Source organism: Neophocaena asiaeorientalis, unplaced genomic scaffold (genome assembly GCF_003031525.2).
Source record: "Neophocaena asiaeorientalis asiaeorientalis breed wild unplaced genomic scaffold, Neophocaena_asiaeorientalis_V1.1 scaffold70, whole genome shotgun sequence".
Taxonomy (NCBI): Eukaryota; Metazoa; Chordata; class Mammalia; order Artiodactyla; family Phocoenidae; genus Neophocaena; species Neophocaena asiaeorientalis.
The window spans coordinates 12842555-12865926 of NW_020175410.1; the positions used below are offsets into that span (position 1 = coordinate 12842555).

Sequence of the window (23372 nt, forward strand, 5' to 3'; positions counted from 1 at the left end):
TGATGGCACTTTTCTCTATCAGTAAATATATGCTACTGGAATTGGAAATACAGGGGCAAGCTTGTCCCTTGTAAGGTGGTAGGTAAAATATCTTTGTATGGAATCTCAGGAATGTGGGTGCATAAGGGTAGCTCTCACTCAGGCATTCTCTGTAGTGCATAATGGCTCATAAGAGCAAGAAATGCATCTGGCTTAGTAATATTTAATGAGTGAATTTATAAATACAAAAAGTGCTCTCTTTACAACATGAGGAATATAGGCAATATTTTGTAATAACTATAAATGGAAAGTAACCTTTAAAATTGTATTAAAATTTTTAATTAAAAATAAATAACTAAAAGAAAAATATTCTTAATCACTAGAATCAGAGCAATTAAAATTTTTAAAAATTTTAATTAAAAAAAATAATGCTCTCTGCCTCATTCCACCCCACCTCCATTTTTGCAAACACAAATGTAGAGATACATGCACAATGAATAGCAAGGTTATGGAAGAGAGGAGGGAAGTGGAGAATGCCAGGGCTGGTTTACAGCTTGTGAGCATCGGTATAACAGTGCCCGTGGTTAACAGCCAGCAACTGTTCTGACTGGTGGATGTTTAAGTAGCAACAGTTGTTAAATATGTTGAATAACAGCACAGGTTATTTCTTTATTTAACCCATTTTGTTCCAGGCTAAGCACCTTCTACCCTAAGATATCCTTGAGATCAGAACCAAACAGAATTCCTGAAGGTAATTAAGAAAAATTGAACTGTGCAGGAGAATGAACTGTGGTCATGGGTTACTTCTATCCCAACTAGACCAAGCCTCAGAGGCTTCACTGGCAGAAGGTTGAATCCAGCTAGGGAAAACCTTTGATAGGGGGCAGGGTAGTAAGTTAGAGTGTACACTAGTTTGGGAATCTATGGTTTAAGTTTAACCAGAGCTCTTTCACGAACTTTCTAACCAATTTAAAGGAAGTCATTTCAGTGGGTTTTCAGTGAAAAGTTTGGAAAATTTGAACTTTAGAATCCCTTCCAGTTCCATCATCTAATCAAATCAGGCATATCTTTTTCTAAAAGAGGATTTTTTTCAATAGTGTGTATAAGGACACAGTAATATGTATATAAGGACTAAAATCATAAACCTACCATTTTAAACTCCTGTTGGTATTTGTAGAATGGTTTGATATGTGTATGACATTGAATTCTACCTAAATATTTTAAAGTTTGACTTAAAGAGTTATTTGTGAAAGTGGACTTTCAAAACAAAGCACAAACTCAGTCATCTAATCATCAGATTTTCAATAATCCAGACAAGTTATGGCAAAGTCCTGCAATTTCTATTCCAATATAACAAAGAAATGCTAATAAGTCTGCAACATTTGCCTATAACTACAGTCTTTTCTGCACATAAAGAGAAAGCAACACACCTTTCATTCACTGAAATCAAAAGCCAACTATTAGCCAAGCTTGCCTGTTCATTCCTTGAGTATTGATTGCACATTATTATTGGTAGATATAATTAGTAACAACAGCTGATTTAAATGAATTTAAAGGATCCATTGTTGCAGGACTTCTCAGAACCTTTAATATCCTAACATAAACATAAAACTTTTCCAGAAAAGAGCACATGGTATTTCACATTTCTCAAACCTTTTCCCAGTGAACTATTCCTTCCTTTTATTTATGAGTTATTAAATAAGTGGTCACAGGGATCATATTTTAGAAAACACAATGTGGGAAATGCTGTATATATTAATTTTCTATTGACGGTCAAACAGACCCAATATTTATCTAATTGTTATGCTATCTCTGTCAGCAAAAAACGTTTTTTATTTTATTGCAACTCAAAGCCAGTATTGGAGTAAGAAAAACTCTTAATTATGATCCAATTGTCTAATTTTATATTGATGTCCAGAAAGGTGCAGTAATGTGCTGAAGTGTCATGTAGTGAGTTTGAGGTGGGTCTAGGATTGGAGTATAGAGCCTTTATTCCTTAGCCCAGTATTTTTTTTCCATTACACTTCACTGAGTCCTCTTCCCATATCTGTCGTCGCTGATCTCAACAGAAGTGCTTATAAAGAACATGTGAAGATGCTAATAACAATCAGGTGCATTTTAGGGTCTCCAAATAGAAGACCCTGCTGACAATTCAAATTCCATTTGTCCAAAACTGAGTTTGCTCCTTTCTTGTTATACGGCAGTGTATATGTAAGGAATAAGAACGTGGAGTTTGGAAACAACTCACTTAGATCTTCTTCAATATATTCAGTGATTCCCGCATCCTCGTCTTTGTTCATACTGACCCTTTAGACTGAATTGTTTTTCTCCCAACCTCTCACATATTGAAATTAAATATCTTGAGATGGCATTAAAGCACATGTAATAAGTTCATGATGTATTTTTAATTAAATTTAATTAAACCAAACAGTTTCTATCTCCCCTTTCCCTCTCACGGCTGCTACTGGAGATCCAGTACTAGAAAGTATCCACGAGATTCCAGTGCCCTTCCCTTAAATTAATTTTAGTTGTCCTAATTTTATCTAATTATCCATTAATAATATCCATTTGAGTAGTGGCACACTTCCGAACTGCACAAGATTCGGAACCATTTCTCCAAGATCTCTCTATTTATTAATGTTGCCTAGCTGACTGCTTAGAGACTATTCTCTGTTTCAGTCAATAAATGTTTGTTGAGCACTTACTATGTCAGGTCATTGATGTGAGTGAAAGAAAAAGTCTTAATTTTTTTCAGTATGGCATCATTTTTATTCTGCTTCACTTCTCATCTAGATTCTTCCTTTTACATTGTGGGCAAACCTATTTACCAAAAAAACCTTCCCTATTCAGAGGGTGCCAGCTTTTACCAGCTAGACTAGGAGCCTGGATTTAGATGGGATTTTAAAGTCATGATGAGCAGCAGGAAGGCACTCTGTTTTGCTTAATGGAGCCACATAAATTGGGTATGACCACATTATGCCTTGGCAAATTAGTTCCTGTACTGGTGAAGAATGATTTTCTAGTAGGTTATATAATCAAGGAGTTGTCCAAACAGAAGGCACTGGTGAGGCAGCAAACCATCATACCCTGTGGTTCCAGCGTTCCACAAAATTCACTTACTGACTCACTTGGATTGTATGTACAGGACCATATTAAATCAAGTTGTCTTCAAAAGAAATGCCAAATTTCAAATCTGAAACAGGCTCTAGGCCTTGGGGGACAGAATGCCACAGCTGTTTTTATTTTTTTAACTTCTTTTTGTTTTTTGGGTTTTTTTGCGGTACGCGGGCCTCTCACTGTTGCGGCCTCTCCTGTTGTGGAGCACAGGCTCCAGACGCGCAGGCTCATCGGCTATGGCTCACGGGCCCAGCCGCTCTGCGGCATGTGGGATCTTCCCGGACCGGGGCACGAACCCGCGTCCCCTGCATCGGCAGGCGGACTCTCAACCACTGCGCCACCAGGGAAGCCCCCACAGCTGTTTTTGATAAGCAATGCCTTCCTCCCCTTTTCTACTCTTTGTCCATACCCCTCCATCTTACTCCTTGTTCTCATAGCCAGAGAAGTAAAGCAGAGGCTCTTGACAAATAATGTTCCAGAGAAGCAATCGCCTCTGAGATGCCTTTTATAGCTTTGGGCTTTGTACCAAGGCTGGGGAATATTTAAGACCTCAGAAATTCCACTTTTGCTCCATGGAGAAGAAAAAAAGACAATTTTAAGTAAAAGGGCAGCTCTTTCTCATGGCTTGCAGGTTTCATTCACTATGGTGGGTTAGAAATTGCCATTGAGCCAAAAGAGCATTTTCCAAAGTATATTCTGTACATGGATCAATAATTGTTATTATTAAAAATGTTTTTCAGGGTCAAACAGGTTTGGAGAATGAAGAGTTAAAGTCAAACTAGTGTTTTCGGTACAGGAAAATTAGCTACTTTAAAGTGCTCATGTCTCTGGTACATCTCTAAGAGGACTGTAGAAAACGCTTAGTTTCCTAAACTTCTTTGGCCATGGAAACTTTATTTTATGCTGCTTCTCATGGGATTCCCACTATTCTATGGAGTACACTTTTGGAAATGCTGATCTATGAGAATAGATACATTATTTTCAGACATTGACGTTTCATATTCTTCCCCCAAAATAAAAATAGTGTAACTTTACTTTCCAAGGAAATCTGTTCTCTTTAAATGAAGAGTAGTCTATTTAATCACCATCATTGTATTAGCGATTTAGATGCTATTTATTCACTGGAGGAGTGGTTTCCGCTAACCAGCACACCCCTGCAACACAGGGATACAATTTTCTAGAGCTGAGATGAGTGATGGGTGCTCATTTGTGGATTCAGAGCAATGCATGTTCTGTTGTCCCACTCAGTGACTGAACCACTGTCCAAGGTTACCTTATTTCTGTATTCTAAACCAGGCTCCCCAATCAGGTGTTTAGATTCCACGTCCATCTGGCTTATATGTGAGCTTCCACAAGAGCTTTTGTTTTAAAAAAAAAAAATTGGTTAAAAGACATTTTGGAAACCACTGCCCTAAGCAGCTAAACTACTGAGACAGACCCAGGGGGATCAATTTGCTTTACATATGGAAGTGTATTCTTCTCCTATTCAAGGAGGATATGGATACGGAATCGGTATGAAACTGGCATAGAAGTGAAGCTTTTTGCCCAAAACTAAAGAAATAATAAAAGCAGAAGCCAAAATAAGAATCTCTTGGCTCCGTAATTAGGGCTCTTTGGGTAAAGAATAATCCTCCCTGCCTTACCAAATTCTGACCCTAATTCATCCCTTAAACAAAGCAACCAATATTTACTGACCATTTACTATGTTCCAGACTCTTTTCTAGGTTCTAGGGTTACAAGACTAAACAATGTCCTTGTTGTAGAGAAGAAATAGGAGAAATATCAAGAAGCAAGTAAATAATCTGATGTCAAAGTTAAGCTCTGTTCTGGTTTTCTTGGAGTCATCTTCCAGGTGTACCATATGACTGTCTGATCACAAGTTCTCTGTCTCACCTGTTCCCATTACAATTTGAAAGTTTCTAAGTTGCATTTTTATCTCCATTAGCTACTGTTTGCCTGATTTTGTCCTTTTCTACCTGGGTCCAGGTTCAACTTACTAAGCTTAGAAAGTTAGAAAATTTCTAGCTTCTAAAAAACTGAATTAGAAAATTCCTGCCTATCAAAAATTCCACATTAGTCTTTCTCTGGATTCCACCCTGAAACCTACCCATCCTTTAATAATCTGTTCAGTTAATATTAGGGCTCACTTTGGGTTTTCCACAGCTGTTACTCTTATTAACTTTCTTCACTCTTTTTTCTCTTTTTTTGAAGAATCCTAGAGAAGGTGAATTACTTCATTCCTCATTCTGGTTCTACTCTTTTTTGCCTTGTTTATCTCCCTTAAATTCTTAAAGCCCTGTCTTTCTTCACAACTCTACCTATGCATTCTTTCTCCTATCTTCACAAATCATCATGAAACACCACAACAAAAGTCCCGTGTGCTGCAGCTAAGACCCAGCACAGCCAAAATAAATAAATAAATAATAAATAAATATTTTTAAAAAAACATTCTTCTCAAAGAGAGGCATATCTACAAGGTACTGTTTAACCCTGGACAATTACAGTTGAAATTTTCTGACTAGAGGCAGGTGCAGTACAGCCCAGATATACTATAAAGTTACACATGAGGAATTTGTTAAGAGTTCAAAATAATGCAAGACCATTTAAAATTACAGACCTCTTCAATTAATAGGAAAAAAGAAAGGACTTTGTTTCTTGGCTAAACCTCTCTGTCATTTCCAAGTGTTCAGTCTCAGATCTATTTTCATTCACCTTAGTTGTTCATGGTACAAGTGTAAACGCGGTATGTGGGGCTTTGAAAGCCTGGACCTCCCCTTTCCTAGGCCAAGATGACTACACAGCTCCACTCACCTTAAGGGTGACAAGTCTCCCACCGTTTCTATTGCTCTGCATTGTAATGATACTGTTTAGTCAAAACCAAGCAACTGATACTTTGTAAAATATCAAGTGACATCACATATGTGATATAGATAGAATAAGCCAATTAACTGCCTAATCGCCCCATATTCACCGTCATAGAGAAGCTGGCTTCTCACTGTGCTTAGCTCTCACATTTGGAATTAATGAGCAGGACTTTCATGGGAAGAACAGATCTGGTTTTTAATTCTTAACACCTGTAATGTTCCACACATCCTGCTTCTCTCAGGGACGAAATGCTAGGACTATCATACTCAACAGACCCTTAGAAATTCATTGTATGTCTATGATTTCCTTCTTAAAAAGTAGGGGGCTTCCCTGGTCACGCACTGGTTGAGAGACCTCCTGCCAAGGCAGGGGACGCAGGTTCGTGCCCCGGTCCAGGAAGATCCCACATGCCGCGGGGCGGCTGGGCCCGTGAGCCATGGCCACTGAGCCTGCGCGTCCGGAGCCTGTGCTCCACAACGGGAGAGGCCACAACAGTGAGAGGCCCGCATACTGCAAAAATAAATAAATAAATAAAAAGTAGGATCTAACTAAGGAAAGCTGTACCAATTTCACAGGTATGTGAACACTTCAAAAGTCCTACCTTTCACATCAGGAAATAAGTCTCATCCAGTACGCAGGTAATAATATTCCCAGTTAAGGGAGAAGAGCTCCTCCTCTTCCCTACCTCCCCTTGCTGAATTCCTTCATTATCTGTCCTTGTACCGAAGCTAGCTATCTAGGAGATAACTTTAATTTCTCCCTTTTTATTCCCCTCCATGATCATATTGGTGCTTGTTGCTAAAGGGGGCCCTGTATTACTACATTCCTAGCCAAGGGTTTTATGCATTTACTTAAAGTTTGGAGGCAATCACTGAAGGAAGATACAATTACACTCATTTTGGTATAGGAAATGGGTTGGAGGGATGGCGACTTGAAGTAGGGAAACTGGTCATGAGGCTGTTGCTAGGGTCCTGATGAGAAAGATGGAGCTCTGAGCTAAGGTGGTGGAGAAGGGTGAACACTTTAACAAGATACCAAGGGCTGATAGAATGGGAGTCATAGAGACTAGATGTCAGGTATAAGGAAGTGGGTGGAATCAAGGACCATCCCTGGTTTCCTATTTGGACAGTTCATGGATAATTGTGGAAGTCACTGACATGGGAGTACAAGGAATCAAAAAGGGAAAAATAATACATTCAAGAGAGTTCTGTGCTTCCTAGAATTCATCAGACCACAAACCACCATTATTATCAAAAATAACAATCACGTGTGAGTGATTGTGTGCCGTGCCAGAGATTTATAGATAGCTAAAACAGAATCCTTTTCTGAAAGAGGTTTCGCATCAGGCCAGGTTGTTAAGTTGTGTACATACATAGATGAAAATGTGTGGCAGGCACACAAAGTGCCAAAAGGTGGTTTGGGTAATAAATTTTCTAGGCACTCAAAACCTACTTTTCTACCCTTATTTTCACTTCCTGAGAAGCTCTAGGCTCCAGCTAAATTAAAGTTTTGTATTCCTTATTCTTCGGCTACCCCTACATTTTTCTATCTCCACATCTTGTTTTAAATCTGCTTTCTCTGCCTATGTAGGTCTTTGTTTCTTAAAACCCTATTCAGTTCTCAAATTTTAGGTCAAAATACAAATCCTTCTCTCATTCCCCCAATCAGAAATGATCCTTTATAAAGCTCTGTATTTGTGCCATTTTATTGAACTTTTTACCCAGGCTGTATGATAGTTATTTTAGCACATGTCTTACATCATTCGTATTGCTCCCTGCCCCCATCCCCCCCACCACGCTCAGTTTCTTGTACTGAAACCACATCTCATCCGTCTCACCCATATTTGCATCCCTTGTAATGCCTCGGCTGTCAATACATGTATGTGTTTTCAACTTACTAGTGGGCTTGAAGTGTCAGAAACAAGGGGTAATGATCAGCATATAAGATGACACTTGAAAGTTATACTTTCTCAATTTCCTGGCATGCTAATATGTGAATTGAATACAATTTACTCTTGGGGACAAGTATATTAGGCATTGTATGGTCAGGCCACTCAAGATGGTTGTTTTCTTGCTCTGTACATCTCCTGATCCACCAAGTCCTGCTTCTCTCACATGAATATCCAATCCCCTTAATTATAGGGCCTAATTAGTAACTGCCTACGTGCTCACCCCCTGCCCCAGCTGCTGATTTCCCTGGTAACTGAGCCAACATGACGTCAGTTCCCCTATAAATGGTAGCCTCTTTCTCTGCCCGCACCGCCCCACCCCGCCTCAACCGGTAGTGAAGGACGCTACCACGGCCTGTCTGCTCGCCCTCTGCTGTAAACAGTGGGGTGTCGCTCCAGGACCTTTTGCTTAAGAGTCCCCGTCCAAAAAACCACGGAGTCTCTGTTGCTGTCTCCAGGCTCTTTGGTCCCAAGGCTGGGCAGCTATAAGGCTTGCAGGCCTGCGAAGTGCAGCCCAACCACTGGTGAGCCAACCAGGAGGCCGAAGAAACTGCCGTGAGTGCTGAGATGTCAGAAAATAAGGCTGGGGTATGGAAAGTTGCAGAGGTGATCCCGAGGAGGCCGTCCACTAGCATGTGGGGCTCTGTGGCAGCTGACTACCATGGGAGATGTTTTTCTCTTCCGTCGTACTGATGACATCCTGTTAACCTTAGAGCCTTCTTCCGGTGTGAAAGCAGCAGCCCCGTACTCGTGGCTCATCTGACTGCATGGGGATGGCTGGTGAATACAAAGTGTAAGAACTTGGATTATCTATCAAGTACTTGGATGTTAGCTGGTCAGGTAAGACGAGCATACCCCCGACCCACCACCCCTAAACAACTACAGACACAGGCTTTAGGGGTGTCACCTCGGGTCAGGCTTGTCAGTTGGAGGTGGCCAGTTCACCAGAGGGTTTGGCTGGGGCTTGTGGCAATGGCAGAATGTCCTTGGCTTCTGGTTCAGCTGCGGAAGGGGGCAGAGCAACAGTATTGTTTCTTGGAACAGCTGTGTGCAGTCTACAGTGCGTTGCAACAGGTGGAAGCCATTACTCGAGGTCTACGGAGTCATAGAGTAATGCAAAAAACCCCACTTTAGGGGCTTCCCTGGTGACACAGTGGTTAAGAATTCACCTGCCAATGCAGGGGACACAGGTTCAAGCCCTGGTCCGGGAAGATCCCACATGCCGTGGAGCAACTAAGCCCGTGCGCCACAACTACTGAAGCCTGCGCACCTATAGCCCGTGCTCCGCAACAAGAGAAGGCACTGTGATGAGAAGCCCGCGCACCGCAACCAGAGAAAAGCCTGCATGCAGCAATGAAGACCCAACGTGGCCAAAAAACCCCCCAAAAACCCCCTACTTTACTGGTCATGAAGTTCAGAAATGGGCCAATATAAATGCCGTACACTGACATTTCCCCCGCCCTACAGCCCCTGTGCTGCTGGGCTAATTGAAAGGATGAAGGGACTACGCAGCAACTGACACAGAAAACGCTCTCTTCCAACATGAGGACATGTCCCAGGAGCAATCGTCCCAGTGCTGACGCCCTGTTAACCCAGAGGCAACTAGTCAACACAATCCAAGCTCAACTGTCGACCACCTAATGACTGCTGCCAAACGGTCGGTCAGGCCAATAACTTGCTTTTGCCCTTGACACAGGATCTACCCCCAGGGGAACACGTCATAAATGACCCTCGGACTGGCAGGCAAGTCCCCAGTGGTTTGGGTTTGCTGCCTTGTGGGGAAGAGGATTAGAAAGGGATTTACAGATCTCACCTGTCTTCTACCCAGCCCCACCTAAAAGTACTGAGGTAATAAATCCAGGCCCCCTACTGGAGAAAGGCACCATCATATTAACCCTGTGGTCCGTTGCTACAGGCCTCTCCAGCGTTTGGCACTGGCTGTGGGGACTGAGGATAGAGAGGTGGTGGGGTACTGCAGGCCAGGACAAAAACCCCATGCAGGGGCAATGTGATCTCAGCGTGCTTTTACTGCTTGTATTTTGCTTAATAGTCATGATCTCCCCTGTGTTGTGCCTGTTAAACATCTTGCCTTCCCTCCTTAGTCTAAGTGGAAGGAATCTGTGGACTGGGTGACAGTGGTGGCCTCACTGTGAAGTGAGTTTGATTGGGTCCCTGTTGCGAGAGGACATTTTCATCCTCATCTGGACTTCCATGAAAAATTGACCGGCTAAGCGCCTGGCTCCAAAGTTTGCCCACCTCTTGGACTCGTGATGCTCTCAAGCCTCTGGTGTCTGTATTGCATGTGTGGTCTTTGGTTGGAGTGTGCCTCTGTATTCCTGACCCCAGGGATATCACGGAAGAGGGGCGGATCAAGATTGTAAGGCTTCTGCAGGGTGTGTAGGAGTGGAGTGTATCGTCAGGCCATTCAAGATGGCTGCTCTCTTGCTATCTGTACATCCCCTGCTCGAGCAGGCTCTGCTTCTCTCAGGTGACTCTCCAATCCTCTTAATTATAGAGCTTAAGTAGTACCTGCCTATGTGTTTGCTCCCTGCCCCAGCTGCTGGTTCCCCTGGTAACTGAGCCAACCTGATATCAATTCCCCTTATAAATGGTAGCCTCCTTCTCCAAGTTGCAAAGCTTGCTGTCATGTCCTGCCTGCCATCTGCTGTAAAACGTGGGATATTGCTCCAGGACCTTTTGCTTAAGTTACCCTCTCCAGTAAACCATGGATGTTTCCACCGCTGTCTCCAGGCCATTTCTTTGGTCTCAAGGCTCGCAGGCCTGCAAGGTGCAGCCCAACAGGCATACAGTGTAGATACTAACTGAAACCTAGCAGAATATGTAAAACCTAAAAGTGGTGCAATGAGTAGAGTGTTAGATGCAATGATAACCATTCACCCCTAGTCGAAATCGTTTTCACACAAATCCCGCTGATGAAATGTATATATTTAAAATTTCACTCCTTTATTTTTCCTTGTGTAAAATTACCTGCAGAGTAACCAAGAACTCTTATTTGTGACAAAGCAGCCTGTTTCTGACTGTTGTGCTCTTGAGTAGGACTGGTGACCTCTTAGGGAACAAACAAGCCTTACTATGGAATAAATTTACTTTTAATAGCAACTTGACGCTTAAAGAATTTGTAGGAAAGAAAAATACTCAAGGCTGCAAGTAAGACTGCTTAAATAAAAGTTGGCTTTTGATTACCTGGAAGGCATAGCTATTAATCCTTGACAAAGCACAGATTTTATTCATGTCCATTGAGGTGACTTTTGTGGATGTTTCCATTGAAAATTTTCAGCAGTTCTTCTGATGCCATGTGTTAACTGAAGTCCACACTGATTGCTCTTGATTTCTCAGAGTCTTTTATGTCCTGATATGTAAAGGGGGCTCCAGAATTTCTTAATGGGAGAACTTTAGACAACAACCAGACAAGTCTTCCTGGCTGAGAGGAAGGGCAATGGAACATGCTGCTGCATTTGCCTCACAAGCTTACTGTGTTTACATGGATTGTATTTAGGGTGTCTTTGGGCATTGATCTTCTTCAAGTCAAATAGACAAGAAAAAAAGGCCACAGTCAATGTTAGAGCTGTATTAATTTAAATGTCTTTGTTACTTTTATATTTTTCTAGGTCTTAGAAGACCGTCTTCCAAAGCCCAAGATGAGGTTCACACTTACACGCTGGTGCTTGACCCTCTTCTTCTTTCTGAATGTAAGTGAAACAAAGTTATCTTAAGCTACGTTAATCAAGAATGCTGAAGTCGTATGATTATGATTGGGCATTTGCAAGGGTAGACATTGTTCTCCAAAAACCAAACTAATTTTCTTTAATGTTTTGTTAACAAATCTCCCCTTAATATTATTCAAGGAAAACTATTTCTAACATTTCATACATGTTAACTTAATTTTAAGGGAATTTACATTTTGTAATGTTCTACATCAAAGTTTATGGGAATGATTGCTAATGTAGCCCTTCTGTACCTGTTTGAATGAGTATAGTTTATTTTATTATGTAAGACTGTCATGTTATTTTAATCTTCAGATAAAGTACAGTATAATCTGCTAAAAGTAATCCAGTACTTGGAAATGTAGGTACCTTCATGCTCTTCGAAATAAATTTTCAGCAAGAATATTGTAGAAACTACTGGAATATTTTATTTCGTCTGTAAATGTCTAAGCCTTATGTCATATTCTATAGATGCAGAAATATTGGTATATTCTATTCATACTGATATTGTTATTCATCTCAAATGAAATCCTATGTGATCAACTATGTGTAAACATTTTTAAATTTCATAAAGCATATAACTAGACATAGATAGAAGAAATCATAAAGTAACTACTAGATAATAAGAAAGTTTGAGTATTATCCAGTCACCGTTTTTTGTTTCTTTTACAAAGAGTATATAACTTTTGGTATGTTTAAAAAAAAAAGTCACTTTTTTCAAAACTCTTACCTAATACATTTTAAAATTCAAAGACTGAAAGAATTTCATATATTTGCATGAGCACGACAGGTGTCTTATGGTTTGTGGGCATTTTTTTTTTTACTAGCAAACATTGCATAGGGTACTTAAATGGCTTTGTGCTCTCTTCACTGTAACATAAATTTTGCTTCTGTGTGTTTGGGTTACCTATTGGATTTGGAGGATTTGTCCATAAAAAATTTCATACATCAGTTTCCTTCTAAAACACTCGTTATGTTCCACATTGATGCTCTCTAGAGAAAAGGAAAATTTTAAACGACGCTGACTTTAATTATTCTAAAATGTCACTTCTTGGATACATTACTAACCACTACCAATATATTTATTGAATTCTACCGACCTGATTTCCAAATGGCCTTTAAAAACTATCAGTTTGTGTCACTGCATTCCATTAGCCTCATCTACTTTTACCAAAACTACCCACTCACTTTCTCTTCTTACCTGCAGTAATACAGTAGGCTTAGAACAGTGCTTGGCACTTAGTGAGTGCTAAAAAGATGGTAGTGATGACGATGACAGTGACAAATGATGAAGACATAATGCTTCTCAGAAGAACCTACTTTATGTTGTTGTTCAGTTAGCTGTAGTCCCCTATTTGTGTTGAGTTTATGATAATATACGGCAGTTTTGTTTATATAATGCTCAGGTAGAAAGTACGTAGGACACCAACCAGGCATCTGATCCTACCTGGAAAAAGCAGGGCTAACACTTTACAAAGCTCTATTTTATCCTTTGTTATTTTGAAAGGTATGAGTAACGGAAAGCTACAAGTAATCTGAACGTAGACATTATCATCATTAAGAGTGGTGACATGGAAAGTGGTTTACATCAGCTTGTGGATTCTGGATTCATAGTCCTGTTAGAGCAGTTCTGTCTGTGGCAATCAATAGGAATGTCTCCCTTCAACCCAGTAGAATGGATCCCCACATTCAGTAGGTTTGGACCATTCTTCAAAGTTCTACACAGAACAGCTCTCTACTTGTTCTGTCTCTGTACTTCTAGAAACCACCTGTAACACACAAGGAGGCTGATAGTCTTAATCAAAGTAGGAATTGCTTAAACACACGGCCATTCGAATAGATTGCTTTACCTCTGGACCCCATGATAGTGTGGTTGAAACTTTCTAGAATGTAAGCTCCATGAGGGCAGGGACCTTGCCAGTTTTGTTCACTGCTGAATCTTCAGAACCTAGAACAGTGCCTGGCATGTGGGAGGCACTCAAAATATTAACTGAAAGAACAGTGATGTTTCGGCTGCGGACTACAGCTGTCAGTGGCAGCTTGGTGGTCGTATGTGTGGCGCCATCTACTGGAACCTTTAGGAGTGACATCACATATACGGTGGCTAAACTGCTACGTAGGACAACAATTAAAGAGGTGGTTTTTGTTAGATTTTGGAAGAATCATGCAAGATGGCTTGAATGCAAAACTTTGAATTTCAGTCTTTATTCAGAAAAGCAACATGCCCTTAATGTCTCATTTTCTATCTTCGTGTGAGCATAAAATTATATATTTACATTCCACAAATACATAGAATAAACATAACACTTATGATAAGCTGAATATTGTTTTTCACATTGCTTGGTGGTTTAATCACTACTGCTTCTCTTTTACCCCTTTACTGCTGAAAATTATACCACCTCACTAGCTATTTTTAACTGTATGAAATAATTAGCATAAAGTTAATCAATGAACTTTACGTGTTATTTTAAGCAGTAGTAATTCCATGATCAGAATTATATAGGTGTAATGGCTATATACTTATATCTACATATATCTGTATGTTATATACATAACAGAATGCCTCAGTGTATATGTTATTTTCCGAAGAAAATCACTGAAACATTCAGCTACCCCTGGAAAAATTGCATCATCAATGCTCAAACATGAACCAGACCAGGAGCGGCCACAGATTATTATGGTTCTTCTAAGGGCAGAAGTTCTGATTCCTCATTCCCTCAGTGTTGAAACAATCTCTGCTGAACCAGGTTACAGGAAGTTCACTGGAGTTGTTTCAACATTGGTGGAATGATAAGATCGATGCTACTGTCGTCTACGTGAACTACACCTACTTTTTGAGATGGTCATATCTCCGCTACTACTGGTGTTAAAACTGCATTAAACCAAATAATGTTGTCATTGAAAACACAGGTATAGGGTTTCCAGTTGGCTATTCTTGCACATACTGCCTCCCCATGGCCTCCATGAATTTCCAGCTAACACAGGAACATTTAATTGGTTGCGTAGTTCGTTTAAAAGTAGAATTCAGAATGTTACTTCTGGAAAGAGTGTCAAACTTAAGCAAAGTAGTTCCTAATGTCTAAAATATCTAATAAGTGACAGAAAAGATTTATATATAACATCATAATCTTCTAATTTGATTTGAAGATGGTGGGGAAATGACCCAGAAATAATATCAAATGATGATTTTCATATCAACTCAAGATTCTAAGAATAGAGCCACAAAGAATCAAATAGATGCATAAGCTGAACCAATCATTTGTATCTTATTGTGAGGACACTGTAATCAATTAAAGATCATGGTTACATGATCTTTAGTCAAATTATTAAAACACATTCATACAAATGTAGGCTAATAAAATCCACCAAGAAGCCTTTACATGAAATGTCTTCAAAATACTTTTCCTTACTCCCAAACCATCTCTCAATTCCTAATGGAATATCTGAGCATTTAACGATTAATAATTCTTTACCTTTCACAGTTTCTGGTGTCTGGAAATATTTATAGTGTTGGTCTTTCTTGCTGGACTGTAAGTTCCACGAGGGCAGGATCTGTGCTTGTTTTACTCAGCACCGTATCCTCAGCCTCTAGCTCGATACTTGGCTCATCAAGTTCAATGACTATTTGCTGACTGACTGATCTTAAAACCAGTGGCAAAGGGGTCATATTACAACATAATGTTGTTCAGCTACATTGGTAAAGGATTCGTACATCTTTAATAATCTTTGTCGGTTCATTAATTTCTTGTCACAAATTCTAGAGGCATTAAAATTAGAAATAATCCTAACACTTAGTGTCAAATATATTCACAATAAGTATTCATCTACAGTTATAACAGTAATGTTATAACAATAAGTGCTCACCCTCTTCTGTTTGCAAGTGATTTCTACTCAGATGACTTGCTGGCACCCCCAGATCTAGTCCAAAAGAGAACTTACCTTCTCCTCCGAGTAAGGTTTTCCTTTCTTAATGTCTTCTCTTTCTCAAGACGCTACCATTTTTTTTTTCCTAGCCATATAGGCTAAAATATCTGGGCTATTTGACTCTTACTGTTCTCCATTCCTTATATTCAAATATACCTCGGTGCTTTTATTACTTGAGAAAGTGCTGAGTTGCTCTCTCTTGTTCCATCTTAAGGTGATCTAGTCCATGCCTTCAGCTGCCTGGCTGGCCTCCCCAGCACTAATCTGTGGACATCTGATGCCCACCACATGAATTTTATTAACATTCTCCTTTCGCAACCTTCACTGATCAAAAAACAGCAAGACAGCTTTATTTCATCATGTTTTTAAAATATTTGCTAAAATATATTGAGCCTTTCATGTCCCAGACGTTTTGTATTCGTTCTCACAGGGCCCTGTATTATCTGTTTTTCCTTGATTTCATGTCTTACCCTCAAATATGCTCCCCTCCAGGCAGTATGGTTTCAGTACAGTGTTTCACACATACCACTTCCTTCCTCTGGACTTGCCTGCATACCTTTCCTACCATCCACAAAGCCTTCCCTCTCCTCTCTGCCTATGTGATGGTACATATACGCAAGATCCAATTCAAATTCTACCTTGTATCTGTAGTCATTCCCAACTATTCTTCCCCCATGCTCTCTCTCTACTCTGAATTTTTATTGTTTAGTGCTCTGTACAGTTTAGCCTTTAGTGATAGGCTGTCTCATAGGACAGGATGCCCTGTCTACGCAATGAGATACACTGGAAAACAGTGAGGCTCTACCGGGAATATCCTGGGGTATACAGGTCAACTTAATAAAGATGTTTATTTTAGAGACTGTAGAGAATAGAGAAAGGTACATAACACTCTTTCTGCTATCAGTACATTGGGGAAACTTCAGTCTTAGAATAATTTAAACAGAATAAGGCCAATTAAAAGTGTTTCAACAGATGTAATAGAAAGCAAGGAGAATTTCTAACTTCAGAAAAAGTCAATGCAGGCTGAAGCTTGCAAGTCTTCTCCAAAAAACTCTATACAGAACATGGATATAAAAAAATCAGATTCAAGCACTACTAAAAACATCAGAGCCACAAAAGAAATTGAAATCTATCTAAACACAACTTAGGACAATTTGTCAGACATTCATCTTTTCAGATACATACACACACAACTTAGATGAATGGGACCTGTGATGGTAGTGAAAACTAACAGACTGACAAACCTAATGTCGGTCTGTACTGAAAATTCAAAAGCTCTAAGAGAAATATTTAAGATTTACATTGATTTTCAGCAGTGAAAATGATACCTTGTATAGGTCATCGGCTGATGAAACCAATTTAAAGAAAGTAAGGCCAATTACCTCAAGCAGACTATTTCAGAAGAACAGATTTTATTCTATGGAATAAATGGGGTAAATTGTTGGCAGCGTGTACAATCTAAGTACAAACAAATCAGCTGAAAGAATCCAATTAAAACGTATCTATTGCACTAATAGCTACTTTAAACAACATGATTCCTGATTCTTAGGAGTTCCAAACAAAACAAAGTTGATTTAATATTCATATTTTGGAAATCAGGTTATTTGCTTTGTTTACCTCTAAACTTTACACTGATGAAATTAAAACAATCTTGTAAAGAGGTGCATGAGTTTGTGTGGGTGCTATATATTTTCAAGAGTGAACAGAATGAAGGCAAATAGGAAAATTTTAGGTAGAATTTATAGGTGAAATGTAAGTACACTTTTTAATTATAAAGCAAAAATATTCCACATGGAGACCATGCATAATTGTTGCTTACAGAAGGAAAAATAAACGTTTTCATATTTTTTGATTGTTTCATTATGTATTCACCCGTCTCTACTCCCCATAAGTAACTCAGTTTCCTTTCTAATACAGCGCCCAATTCCGGTTCTTCCTGCCACTTCAGAGGTCACCCACCCTCCAACAATAGAGCCGGAGCCATTTCTCTACCTTTTAGGAAAGCAGAGACTGTTGGAGGCACAGCACAGATGCTATGACCGAATGCAAAAGTTACCCCCATACCAAGGAGAAGGTAAAAAGAAAGATGTATGTGAATGTGTGTTTCAAACATCAGGAATGCAAAAGTTACCCCCATACCAAGGAGAAGGTAAAAAGAAAGATGTATGTGAATGTGTGTTTCAAACATCAGGAATGCAAAAGTTACCCCCATACCAAGGAGAAGGTAAAAGAAAGGACGTATGTGAATGTGTGTTTCAAACATCAGGAAAGGCTTATTTTCTTCTGTGGGTAAATATGTGTTGACTAATTTTAATTTAATATGCCAATAGTTTTAACAGTGGCTTTCATACCGTGGTATGTTTGAGTATTTCATACAGCAGACATGCCTAGTTTCTTTGCTCAAGTTCACCTGACTGCTTTTTGGCGAATATCTGCATTTACGACAAAATTACTACACATAGCCCAGTATTCACCCATGGCAAGCAGGAACAATATAGGACTATGTGAGGGAAGGAAGTAGAGAATAACAGGAGGAGAGTTGGAAAATAGTGGGCAGAGAATTAGCCTGAGGCAGAGCCTATCAAAACTCTGTCTTGCTTGGGTTAATTAGGTAGTATCTTCCCTTACCTGTCAATTGGGTGGCAACTCATGCTAATCCTTCTCCTTTTCTACCCCCAGTTCCCAGAGGAATTAGAAAAAGATATCTCCTGGGCAGACGTTGTTTATCTATCACCTTCTCTAGAATGCTCTGTGTGACTGCCCAACTCTTCTTAGCGCCAAGCATATTCTATTAGCTACAGAGGGCCCAGGGGAAAACAAAAGAGAGGATGTGATGACCAAGCATTGCTACATTCATTTAAATTCTCTCCCCTGACCCCTAAAGCACTTGAAAAGACCCAACAAGATCTTTTACACCCCACTGTATTCTAAGACAGCACACTGCTTCCTAGGGGGAAAATTAGTTGAATATACTCTATTTACTATACATGGTTTGCCATCAAACAATTAAGGTTTTAATTTGTAGTTCCTATTTTTAGCATTTTCCTTCAAACAAAAAAGTGAATCAGTTGAAAGACACATGTCATTCTTCTGTCTGCAGCGGTTTCAGTGTTTAAGAACCTGAAAAGGCATTATATGTAACTGCCCAAACAAACCCTTTCTCTGAAGCTAAGTAAAACAACAGAAACACAAAATTGATACTTTTAGAAACCGAGTGAGTGCAGTCTCCTTCGCTTTGGTCTTAGTCATCTTGGGAGGATGAACTTTTGTGCTATGATCATTATTTAAAACTTTTTTTATTTTGAGAACTGCCTTCAAAGCCTGAAGCTCGTTCTTTTGAATAGCTTTACGTTTTAGGGTAGATTTAATTTTTTTCAAAGAAAAAATATTCCTTTATTTGAAATTGAGAATTTACACCAGGCTTCTATGCAATGAAACACCTTAAATGCAGTTATTCTTTCACCTAATCCTCTCCGTCCATCTCCCATACATTTACTGCACATTTCCACTTGGCCATTTCGCAAGTACAATATTTTCAAATTCCACCATTACCTTACTCATAAACTCATCCCTCCTGGATACTCACTTCGGTATGTGACACCGCCACTGAGCCATTTACTCAGGATTACTATTTATTTATTTATTTATTTTACATCTTTATTGGAGTATAATTGCTTTACAATGGTGTGCTAGTTTCTGCTTTATAACAAAGTGAATCAGTTATACATATACATATGTTCCCATATCTCTTCCCTCTTGCGTCTCCCTCCCTCCCACCCTCCCTATCCCACCCCTCTAGGTGGTCACAGAGCACCGAGCTGATCTCCCTGTGCTATGCGGCTGCTTCCCACTAGCTATCTATTTTACGTTTGGCAGTGTATATATGTCCATGCTACTCTCTCACTTTGTCACAGCTTACCCTTCCCCCACCCCATATCCTCAAGTCTGTTCTCTAGCAGGTCTGTGTCTTTATTCCTGTCTTAGCCCTAGGTTCTTCATGGCATATTTTTTTTCTTAAATTCCATATATATGTGTTAGCATACAGTATTTATCTTTCTCTTTCTGACTTACTTCACTCTGTATGACAGACTCTAGGTCTATCCACCTCATTACAAATAGCTCAATTTCATTTCTTTTTATGGCTGAGTAATATTCCATTGTATATATGTGCCACATCTTCTTTATCCATTCATCCGATGATGGGCACTTAGGTTGTTTCCATCTCAGGGCTATTGTAAATTGAGCTGCAATGAACATTTTGGTACATGACTCTTTTTGAATTATGGTTTTCTCAGGGTATATGCCCGGTAGTGGGATCTTTTTTCTTTTGCCCTACCCAGCTACGTGGGGGGTTTCTTGCCTTTTGGGAGGTGTGAGGTCTTCTGCCAGTGTTCAGTAGGTGTTCTGTAGGAGTTGTTCCACGTGTAGATGTATTTCTGGTGTATCTGCTAGTGTTGGAGGGTCTCCCGCAGAGCTGGGGGAGGCTGTGGCTCACCGCGGGGACAGGGGCAGTGGAAGTTCTGGGAAGTACTCCTTGGCTTGAGCCCTCCTGGAGTCGGCCATTATCCCCACCCTCAGGATTAATATTTATGAGTCATCCTTGTATTTTCCTGTTTTACATCCACACCCCGTTAATTACATTTCATTAATATTCCTAAATACACTAATAGTGCCTTATTTTAGACATTTAATATCTCTTACCTGGACTGTTACAGTAGTCACCTAGTTTGTCTCTTTTTTTAATCTTATCCTTAAAAGCCTTCTTATTCTCACTAAGATCTAGATTTGTTCATGTCATTCCCAATGGTTCCACCTTGCTTACAGGAAAAAAAAGAAAAAAACCCAGACTCCTTAGGATGGCATTTAAGACATCTCATGATCTGACCCCAGCCTCACACTAGTATCAATAAGGTGTATGAAAAAATAGATACTTTTACAATTGCACTAAAAGTTTCCCCCTTCAAGAGTAGATTTAATTTTTGAAAGCAGCGAGAAAGCACTTGGAGCCAATGTTGAAGAATACATAAAGTGATCAAACTAAGCATTATTTTAGTCGGTAATGGTGTGATTCTAAACTAATAAGACTGTTTTTATATGTAGCCCATTAACCGGCTGCAAATGCATCTCCTAAACAAGTGCATCACCCTTGGATTAACAATAGAACTACCTAAGGCAACCCCTTTGAAGGTTAATAGTTAGTAGGCTACAAATGTTCCAAAGCCTTTTATCCAGGGGTAATATTGCATATACTTTCACAAGACTTTTTTCATAGCATTTCTGGAGATATTTTAAAGGAAAGATTTTGGAGGAAATATTCCATACAGATGACAAATATGCCTTTTGAGGAACAAATGGAGAATGTCCTACAAAAGAAAAAAAAGGAAATTCCTTAGTACTTGGAAAAGTTAATACCTTTATTTTGTTGCTGCTGCTGCTACTGTTGTTTTAATATTTCCATGTCCAAGTGGAGAGTCCCAGAATAGCTGTCTATGCACTGTGAAATCCTGCTGAGGATTCTACAGTCTTTGACAACTGTAATATAATTTCTTTCTAAATGGCCAGGTCTGTATTGCAACCGTACCTGGGATGGATGGTCCTGCTGGGATGACACACCGGCTGGAGTGCTCGCCCAACAGCACTGCCCAGATTATTTTCCGGACTTTGATGTAGCAGGTAGAGTATTTTTTTTTATTGTATATTTTGCTATGAATCTTTTAGCGTTTTTCTAGTTCTGAAAAGAAAATCAGATACAAAATATACTACCAAGTCATATTCTATGCAGTTCAGCACATTCTGAAGAATTTCCATAAATGAAATATTACTCAGTTGTCTAAGATTGCAAGCTGCCCTTATTTTTTAAGTCACATTGCTGATCAGTTATGCCCCTTAGTCGTAAATTATATTAAATGTTAGATAAAAATGAAAATGTTATATATTTTAAATATTTAATATTAAATTTTAATAAAAGTAGTATTTCTAAAACTGAACAGTTTTATTTAAATGTGTAGTTTTTTTAATTTTTCAGTTGTCTCACATTTGATGACTTATGCAAATGCTTGATGTAGAGTTTGTGCGTACTGGGCTGGTAGAACAAGCATAATGGAAATTTGATGTAACCTTGAAAATTGTATAAAACTGTCATGTGTAGGGAAGATAAATTAGAAAGTGGTAACTCTAGACATTTACCAGATTTCTGCTCCAACAGTAGATTATTAAAATATGCTCAGTAAATAAGACCAGTTAAATTAAAATGGATTGTAGTAACCCAGCTGTGTGCCCAGCCCAACATGAACAGCCAACAGATGTGTGTTAAGTGAATTTGGTGTTATTTTTACAACTAAAGTTAATTAGTAACATGGAAATATTTTCATTGACTATCATTTTTTAACTTTCCAAAACATTTTCATATATAGCATCTCATTTTATACTCACATAATATTTGACATAAAACCACAAGTGAACCCAAGTCTCCTGAGCTCTTACCTATCCCTTTCTTTCTAAGTAAGGGCAACAGTCTTGGAAAAGCATTTGAGAAATAATATTTCTAAATCACCGTACAAACTTACGCAGGTTGAAGTACTTTCAGAACTTTCAAGGGGGAACATCGTTCTCCTTCAGGCCTCAGTCTAGCCTCACTGTTATGGTTAGAAGTTGGGCGGCGATGCTTAGGCAGGAGTACCAGGTGCCAAGTGAAGTGAGAAGCTAGGGGCCGAAGTTATGCGTCTTAGTATTGTCATCTATCCAGATAGAACGGAAGTCTGGAGTCCAAGATGCTCAGTGGTGAGTGGTCGGGAGCCAAGGCAAAGGGATGTGTGAAAAGTAGGTATGAGGTTTTTCAACAGCCTCAATCCAGAGATTAGGCACTTGGGGCTGGGAAATGGGATTGGATAGCTGCTAGTAGTAAGTGATTCTCAACTTGGCTGAGAAGCTGGGGAGCTTTAAAAAATAATCCTCATCCCTGGTACCATCCCAGATATTCTGATTTAGTTAGTTTGGAGTGCAACCTGGACATCAAGATGTTTAAATGTTCTTGTGACTAAATGTGCAGCCAAGATGAAACTGTGTTAAACAATAAAGTCCAGATAAGAAAGTGGCTGGTACCAGCAAAGTGCACTTAGTAGCTCTTCCAGTAAGAGGCAGAGCACATTATCCGATGAGACTGATACAAGCCATAGTGGAAAGAGGGTCCCCGAGGAATAAAAGGTAGTAGCTGCCCAGCTCCAGGAACTGTAGGTATCAGGGCCAGAAAAGTTCCATTCTAGGAGACTGGATAGAAAATCTGTCCCATTGAAATAAACCTGGGATTAAGATACTTAAAAAGGAATATAATCTTCATTACAAAGGAGATCCTGATGCTGGAACTAAGTGGGTCCAGATACAGACACATTGCATAAGTCCCTGTTAAGGGGTGAGATTTGTTCCTGAGAGTACAGCAAGCCTGAGCCTGCAGGAAGCATTCAGGTGGCTCTAGATGTTGAAACTAGAGCCCCTAGTTGACTGGTGTGGGGACTGAGCTCCCAGAACACAGGTCATTCCACCTCAAGCTCCGTATCTCTTCTAATAAGATGTGGAATAACAGAGCACAGTAACCCCGCCGCACCTCACGGTGCTCATCTTCTTCCTCCTTCCTTCAGTGACCTCTAGGGAATAGGGCCGGGAAGAGAGTTAGAACACCAAATTAGAGGAAGGGGATGCCAGGGTCCTGACAAGAGAGGATCATCTTTGAATTATCTGGTCTGGACTAGAAGTAGCATTTTGAAGAGAAGACTCAGTGTTGTTTTTTTTTTTTTTTTTTTTTTTTTTTTTTTTAAAAG

The 23372-nt window shown here is 39.6% G+C and overlaps 1 protein-coding gene across 2 annotated transcripts in view; it reads left to right on the forward strand.

Annotated features, from left to right (window-relative positions):
* The window catches only part of CALCR (calcitonin receptor), a 144884-nt gene that overhangs the window by 71749 nt on the left and 49763 nt on the right, over positions 1–23372 (forward strand). For both annotated transcript variants that reach the window (XM_024767084.1, XM_024767083.1), the window contains exons 3-5: positions 11539–11619; positions 17476–17632; positions 21121–21231. In XM_024767084.1, coding sequence (XP_024622852.1) covers positions 11539–11619; positions 17476–17632; positions 21121–21231 — 349 coding nt within the window. The remainder of the gene's footprint in view (positions 1–11538; positions 11620–17475; positions 17633–21120; positions 21232–23372) is intronic.